This window comes from Daucus carota, chromosome 4 (assembly GCF_001625215.2).
Source record: "Daucus carota subsp. sativus chromosome 4, DH1 v3.0, whole genome shotgun sequence".
In the NCBI taxonomy this organism is placed as follows: Eukaryota; Viridiplantae; Streptophyta; class Magnoliopsida; order Apiales; family Apiaceae; genus Daucus; species Daucus carota.
The window spans coordinates 22,173,144-22,181,567 of record NC_030384.2 but is presented as its reverse complement, the minus strand read 5'-3'; the positions used below and the strand labels follow the sequence as shown (position 1 = coordinate 22,181,567).

Below are 8,424 nucleotides of genomic sequence, written 5' to 3'. Positions count from 1 at the left end.
CTAAGTATGTGTGATTCTAGCTTGGGTTATTCACTTTGTGTTAAATATTTGACTATGATTAAAATATATATTTATTTGGTACTTTTGATATTTCACTAAAACAACGTATTCAAACAACATACTGCTTATAGCATACACTACATAGATCAGATGATATTCTTGTCTGTGTCAAATATTAATCCATGATTAGAATATCTGTCAAAAAAAAAAAAAAATCCATGATTAGAATATTTATTTATTTTTAATAATGGAATTATCATATGAGAAATTCTTCAACTCTCTTTTTCTCTCGGCACCATCTTACTCTTAAATTCTGTAGCCGACAAAGCTTCCATCGGTTTTATCCGGTGAAAAGTCCCGAACTCTTTTAATGATTTAATTTATTTGATTTATTTCCTTTAATAATCATCTTTTTTGAGGAAGGATTTCTGTCATTTTATTAGGTTTGGTTTTGTTGTATATCATTCATTTTATTGATTGAGTTTACTTTTTAGGTTTGGTTTATCCTAACAAATTTATCCTCCTACTCCTATTTGCTAACAGCCCTTCTCATCTCACCTAAACTCTCAACTTTAACACACTCCTTGACTTGATCATAAGTTTATATTGTCAGCATTTTACAATAATAACTATCTGTTCTGAAAGTTGAGCACTCTAGTTGACAAGGCGAAAACGAAAGCAAATAAAAGTGTAAAACCAGAAACAACAGCTGCAGAAACTCCGATAAAGTCATGCTCATATCCAAAGTACGTCTGCAAGAATTCCGCGACACTAACATGTTCATCCTCCAGCACATCCTTCACATCTCCATACTGAGAAGCCAAGAGCCCATACAATGTCCATGCAACAGGATTTGCCCAGTAGTACCATCTCCACCATATCGGTATCCTCTTTATTACCAAACAAAAGAAATAGTATCAGAGTTTCATTAGTACTATAATTGTATGGGTCGCGCTCTCTGAAGAACACGTTTTAGCGTGAGAACACTGAGAGCACTATTGTTCTGCTCCAGAACAATACAATATTAAAAAAGTTAAAGTAACTACAAAACAATGGTTGTGCACTTTTTGAAAAGTGCACAGCTGTTCTCATTGTTCTCACAAAAAAATTGTTCTCACTTGAATCAGTGTCATAATTGTATGTTGCATGTTTAGTATATGAATTTTAATCAACTGAAGAATGAAAAAAGAACTTACAGTTCTAGGGACAATAAATCCAGCAAACAAGTTCCATAATCCGAAAAACAACCCAGATACAATAGAAGCGATGCTTGGGTTGGGAGCCACAGCCACAGTCATCATGCCAAAGAAGGTGTAGTACAATAATGTCACAAACATGAAGAATATGTACCAGAAGAATTTTGCCGCAGTCCACTCAAATCCGATCATCGAGTAAACAATAACACCATACACCACAGTTTGCACAAAAATGTATGGTATTTCTACCAGCACCTGAATATTGTAGAACAAAATCAGCTCAGTCATAAAATAATTTGTAGTTTAATATGCTTCATTTTTATAAGTGAAAAATGACTCTTAGAAAGGCAAATGGTTCTTGAATAATGTATGTGCATATGGAACCAATCCAGTCTTTACCTGAGCTAATGCATAAGCCATGGAAGAGTACATTCCAGCAGCTCTCTCTCTGTAAAATACTGTTTTTTCGACAGCCACCACGGGCTGCACAGATGAAGCATTTTGGATCCCAATAAAGGTTACTGCACTATACATACATCCCATAGAATTGAACAGATCCTGTCGAACCCTCCTGCATAATTGGTACATCAGATAGACAGACAAAGAGATTCAGTATTTTCAGACATTGGATTATAAAGCTTGTAATGAAAATATTTTATCACCTCTTGTTGCCAAGATCCCAGAACATTGTCCCAAACAACAACGCGATAGATGTAGTAAAGAAGAATCTGGCTGCAGTGTAGGGAGGATTTCGCCAGTATGATGCCCTCTGTTTCCATAGGCATGTCAAAAACTGGATGAGGAATGACTGAGAGTACTGAGTACGGAACGACAGATCCCTTGATCCCGGCTGAGGGGTACTTAATTCTTTTATTAGAGCCTTGTTTCTTCTGCATCATTTAAAGTTGTGTGAATATGTGAGAACAAAAGCAGTTGCATTGACTGAAACTAAAAGGGAAACTATGTAACAATATTTTACTAACCTGTACAGATCTGAATTCCTATAAACTTCAGTAAAATCAACTCCAAGAATCAGTTCTTGATTTGAACTTGTAACTTCCAAGGCCCAAGTGGCTGGATTATATCCCTCCCTAATTTTATTTATCCCTTCTATTTCCTTGTATATTTTGAAAACAATAATGTTTCAGAAATTGATGGAACCTTCAAAGCATTCAATTGCATAACTTTAGGTCATCTTACCTCAAAATATTTGATTAGCTCGCAGGAATGGCGTCCCACTGGTCCAACATACAGCTCCAGTCCTCCTTGTTTCATAAGTAATAACTAAAGAAACCGATTTTTCAATAGTTAATGTTTGTATAATTAAGTAAATAACAATGAATGTTCATTACATGTATTAACCATTTTTACCTCATCGAAAGCTTCAAATATGTCTATGCTTGGTTGATGGATGGTGCAAACGACGGTTCTTCCTGTGTCAACGGTGTTTCTCACTGTTCTCATAACAATAGCAGCCGCCCTTGCATCCAGTCCTGATGTAGGCTCATCCATAAATATTATTGATGGGTTCGCCACTAGCTCAACCGCAATAGTTAGTCTCTTCCGCTGCTCAGTTGATAGCCCACTTACACCTGGCAGGCCAACAAGTGCATCCCTCAATGATTTTAGTTCAACAAGTTCCATGACCTCATCAACAAACATCTGCAGATGTTCCAAAGAGTTAAGTTATGTTCGAGTTCTCTGCATCTTATTCTAGTCTTAACATTGAACAAAAAACAAATCATCAATGTAATACAGCATAACATCCAACCTTTTTACGCTCAGAATTAACATCTGAAGGCAGGCGCAGCCATGCTGAGTAGAGCAAGGACTCATAGACAGTGACATGAGGTGAATGAATGTCATTCTGTTCACAGTATCCAGATATCCGGGCAAAAGTTTCTTGTTTTTTTGGATATCCGGAGATTGTAATATGACCTTCAATATATCCACCTGTTTTTCTACCAGCCAGTACATCCATCAAAGTTGTTTTTCCAGCACCACTGACACCCATTAAAGCAGTGAGAACACCTGGCCTGAAAGCCCCACTCACACCTTTCAGGAGCATCAACTTATTCTCAGGTATGCCTTGTTCTTTCAATTGCTGTTATGGTCATAAAGAAAAAAAATATAAGTTCATATATCTAAACAGATAAATTATAGCACTTTATATCACTAATTTACCTGAGGCATGTCAACAGAGTACGTAATGTCATCAAATGTTATTGAGTGTGGTTCAAAAGGGAGAACCATTCCCTTTCTCCTGTTATGATTAGCCTCACCATGTGAGTTTCTTCTAATTTGATCACCTTTATCCGCATGTGAACGGCCCTTAACAGACCCCTGATCAATGCTCTCTCTACTTCTGCCTTCGTAACTTTCTTCTGGCATAACAGCTTGAGGCTTCCCAATAGCTACAGCAGTACAGGAATACCATTACAAGATTTGTTGAAATGAGTAAACAAGATACTAAATTTAAGAATTATATGATACTTACGGTCAAGAAAACTGAGAGCCAATGTGAAGCAGAAATTGAAAAGTAATGTAAATCCAAGCAGTGCCCCAACTCCTATCCAATACCAATAAGCATATGGGAAGAACCCTCGTGATTTCAAAATCATGATTCCTAGTGGCTCTGTTGTGTTTGGTACAACCTGTGACAAAAAAAGTTCCATCCACAAGTTTTTAGCTTAATTGGTCTTAAGTCTTAACGCAAACAAGAAAACAAGCGTATGAGTATTATCTTAAGCTCAAAACTTACACGATTCCATTGATGGCCAAGAAATTCATTCACTGCAATTGCATTCATCCCATACATCATTGGCGAAAGCCAGTACCCCCATATCCACCAAACATGTACATTATCTGTTCCACAGAATTAGCCCCATCGCCAGTAAGAGGGAATGAGGTTAGTTGAAGTGTCCAACCAGAAGCCAGACAGAGAGACGGGTTAAAAAAGTTCAAGTTGCAGTTTTTACCTCGTGATAAGACAAAGCCTCCAAGCGCAAAAAGAATAAGCAGTGCAAATGAACCACACTTGTTTGCAACAACCAAAGTCCTACCGATTGCTGCAATGCACCTATATAATGCAGTACCCATCTGGTTGAGTAGTACTAACAGTAGGTACTGTTTAAACAACCTGTAATAGGATAGTTCACCATTAGAGAGCCAAAAAAACATACCTTCCAACATAGAAAGAATGAAAATTGACAAAATTTATAATCTTTTACCTTCCAACATTTGGATCCAATCCGATAACATAATAGGTGAGGACTATCCAAACAAAAGCTTCAATAACTGAAATAGGGATCTTGATGATCCATGCAGGCAGGGAATATGACCATGGGGGATAGAATTGAAGGTCCCTATGTTTGTAAAACACGGGGAGCCTTCCCATTGTTATAGCCATTTCGGGCATTCCATTAAACATTATGCATGTAACTGTAAAAAACAAAGCACCCATGTATATGCCTCCGTCTTTTACTGATTCTTTGTGCATATTAGTTCTCAGGAACAGTGTCATTGCAATCAACGCCATTAAGAAAAGCTAAAAGATAACATTTGTTAGTTGGAGTCAACAATTCTTGTACTTAATATTCTGCACATAGAGGGAACAATACTTACTTGGCTCGATTTGAAGATGTATAAAAATGCATTCCGTTTCATAAGTAAGATTTCTCTTGAGGTGCATGCCTTTAAGAGTTCCATCTTCTTAACTCCAAACTTATTAGTTGTCAAAGCAGCTGGGTGGCTTTTGCTCTTGTCAAATGGAGTTCCAAGATCGACTCTCATTCTTTGGCCCACATGGAATGCTTGGTAAGCTTTAGAAAATTCTTGGGCTGGAATAAATCTGTGAGGCTCATCTCTGTGCAGCCAATATTTTTCCTGGTCTTGTTTTGATGTTACCTACAAACACATAAAAGATTGAAAGTACATAAATCAATATGGATGTCTTGAAAACTAATGTCAAGTAGTTGAATGATACAGAATCATGTTGAACTTACTTCCTGCAAGAAGTCTGCGACTCCTTTCCTGTCTGGACACTTGAAACCCATAGATTCAAAAAACTCAAGCACGTGTTCCCGAGGACCTTGGTAAACTATATGGCCATCAGATAGGAGGATAATATCATCGAATAGATTATAAGTCTCAGGGTCTGGCTGCAAAAGGGAGATGACTGCAGTTCCTTCAAGAATGTGGACTGTGTGACCCAGTGAATTCACAATCTGATATGTTGTCGAACTGTCCAAACCAGTAGATATCTCATCCATAAAAAGAGCATTTGATGGTCCAACCAACATCTCACCTGCAGTGATGCATTTGGAGCTGATAAGTTATTCAAATACAATCCAACTAAAATCATATTATTAAATATGCCCCATTTATTGAGGATTTGTGTTTGCCTTAGAATAAATGAAATTTTTAGTACCTGTAGTAACCCGCTTCTTCTGCCCTCCAGAAATACCCCTCATCATGTCACTCCCAACCACTGTATTTGCACATATATCTAATCCCAAAAGCTACAAAAGAAAACAAGACGGATGGTGTGATATACGAATTTAGGTCGCTCCATTCATTTCTTTTAAATCTTAGTAATGTAATCATTAATACCTTCAGCACATAATCTGTGACCACGCTGGCCTCTTGTCCTTCAGTTGCAGCAGCCTGAATCAGCAGAGACGACATAGAAAATTGTTTAATGAAAGCAAAACTCTATGCAAGAACATCAATTTGACTTGATCATAAATTACCTTCATAAAGAGATCAATATCAGGATCTGGCTTAACATTTGCCTCTTTCTCTCTTCTTGACAGTTCAGCCAACATCTCTACAAATATAAGAGAAAATTCATGTCAGTTCAGTGAATCCCGTGACAGGTGATTAATCAGAAATGTATTACTACAAAAATTTATTTACGCTATTTCTGACCATAACGAAATCCGATTCCCTGGCACCTAGCAGAGAAAGCCAAGGTTTCTTTCACAGTCAATTCTCCAATATGGCAATCATTTTGGCTGATATATGCAGCTGTCCTGTTGGGTACAAATTCATGCATTTCATGACCATTGTAAGTCACCCTCCCGGAAACCTAGCATTGCAGAATTAAGAATTTGATGAGCTAGCAAGCCATGATCACAAAAAAGATAAACTCCATGTAGAAAGAAGCTGCAGCTCTTATACTTTCAGATCAGAATCAAGCCTTCCTGCCAAAGCCAACAACAATGTTGTCTTGCCAGAACTTGGTGGGCCTAGTAGCAATGCCATTCTGCAAATAAATTACATAGTAAATAATATTTTCAAAGAATTAATTTACTTAACAAAAGAACATATTTCAAAATTCTAGTAAACAGGGGGGAAAAAAAGATGCCAATCAAAATAAAATTTTCCATCTAGTCAAGTTACCTGCCAGGCTTGATTATTCCACTAACATCACTAAGTATAGACAAATTCTTCTTTCTATCTGGTAGTATGTGGAGGCAGTTGAAGAAGCCCTTTTCATTACAGAGAATTGTTAGAAATAAAACCAACAAATGAACAACAAAAAAAATTTAAAAAAAAATATATGCAATGCATTTATATATTTACCTCCAGCATATTCCACACAGAATTCAGAAAACTTGGTAAAGCCCTGCTTCCTACATAAACTTTTGCATCAACTTTCAAATGCTCAAATCTGACTTCGATTTTCGGTAAATCGATCCCAACCCTGCAATATTGTAAACAGTTTATCACACCAAAGAACTGAAACATCTTACAATATACTCCCTCTGTCCCATTTTATATGAATCGCTTTCCTTTCTTGAATGTCCTAAAAACAACGAACCTTCCCTTTATAACATCTGTTTAAGAATATTACAACCACACATTCATAAACTACACTTATTTAACACCCACTAACTCTTTTCATGTGATTAAGATTAAGTCAAGCATTTTTTTCTTAAAAACCGTGCAAGTCAAAGACGCTCATACAAATTGGGACGGAGAGACTAAACATCATCATATACTTGAAAGAAAGAGCAAAGCAAAGCAAAATCCGCTCTCATAACCAAAACCTGTCAAGCCTTTTCCGGAGTTTGAGCAAGAACTTCTCATTACCACCTTCAGAATCTCTCATTAGTCTTTCTATGAGCTCCTTCTTCTCTTGAACACCAAGATTCTGAATGTCAACTTCATCTATACTATTTCCACCAGAACCATTCGACTTAACGAGAAGGCCTTTCTTGAGACGATTATAAGTAGCCAGTTTCTGCAGAGTAGCCCATTTGAGAGCTTCCTCATCATCATAACTATCTCTTGTTGATGACTGTGAGAAAACATCTACACTATTTCTCCAAACTGAAGAACTACTGAGTCTTAGACTGTTACTTGCCATTGCTTACTAAAACTTAATCTCTGTGACAATAGGCCAGGATCACTATTTATATAAGTTCATAATGTTCAAAATCAAAGCTGCCAAAAATCAAGATATCAGAAAAAGGCAACAATGTCGAAAATAAATACAAAAGTTACAAAATTTTTAACTTAGTTCGGATGTTACAGAACTAGAACATATTTAAAAAATGTAAGTTTCGAATCAGAAAATCATAAAAACAATACTCAATCTTTCTAAGATGTGATATTACAAAAAAAAACATCTGGGAAGATATTTAGATTATTTTGATTCTTATGGAAGTTTCATACGCTATCTGATCTTTACTTATCACTTGATTTCATTGCATTTGGTTATTATATTTTAGGATTTGTAATAGCTTGTGCTTTCATAATTTTGCTTGTGTGCATTTATATTTGGCGCGTAAAAACCAAATATTGCAATTTGTAATGTGACGTCGTGATTACAACATATTCATTATTTAAATACCGAGAACCAATATTTGGAAATAATGATACAGGGCCCTCCAATTCGATAATAAGTAATATTTTGCATCTAAGTCACACTTTGACAATGTTAAAACTTACCGCTAGACATCCAAATTATTCTCTCAAAAGTGTTTTTAAATAGACGATGTGTCAATTTCTTGGAGCAAGAGTCAGAGGATCCGTATACCCGCAGCCCCCGGACTTCATATTCATGTTTTCTTAAAGCGGGAAATGGATCTTTTTCAGCAACAATATGGGTGACATTGATTTAAGTGCATGGCACTATCAACAACTGACACGTGAAATTTGGGAATTTTTTGATAAATTTTTTTGGTGTATTTAGTGTTAGAATATAAGATCCTGGAAAGGG

The 8,424-nt window shown here is 36.4% G+C and overlaps 1 protein-coding gene across 1 annotated transcript; it reads right to left on the bottom strand.

Annotated features, from left to right (window-relative positions):
* Positions 1 to 629: 629 nt before the first annotated feature.
* Positions 630 to 7,569, bottom strand: LOC108217018 (pleiotropic drug resistance protein 1). Its single transcript, XM_064091186.1, has 24 exons — positions 7,250 to 7,569; positions 6,783 to 6,903; positions 6,600 to 6,688; positions 6,378 to 6,462; positions 6,126 to 6,285; positions 5,948 to 6,024; positions 5,808 to 5,861; positions 5,626 to 5,716; positions 5,201 to 5,502; positions 4,821 to 5,102; positions 4,427 to 4,743; positions 4,175 to 4,335; positions 3,960 to 4,061; positions 3,694 to 3,831; positions 3,591 to 3,610; positions 3,381 to 3,527; positions 2,968 to 3,300; positions 2,568 to 2,858; positions 2,397 to 2,480; positions 2,180 to 2,313; positions 1,859 to 2,086; positions 1,596 to 1,767; positions 1,197 to 1,451; positions 630 to 890 (listed from the first exon to the last, which is right to left on the bottom strand). The coding sequence occupies exons 1-24, from the start codon at positions 7,567 to 7,569 to the stop codon at positions 630 to 632; spliced, it is 4,224 nt and encodes a 1,407-aa protein (XP_063947256.1).
* Between the last annotated feature and the right edge of the window lie 855 nt (positions 7,570 to 8,424).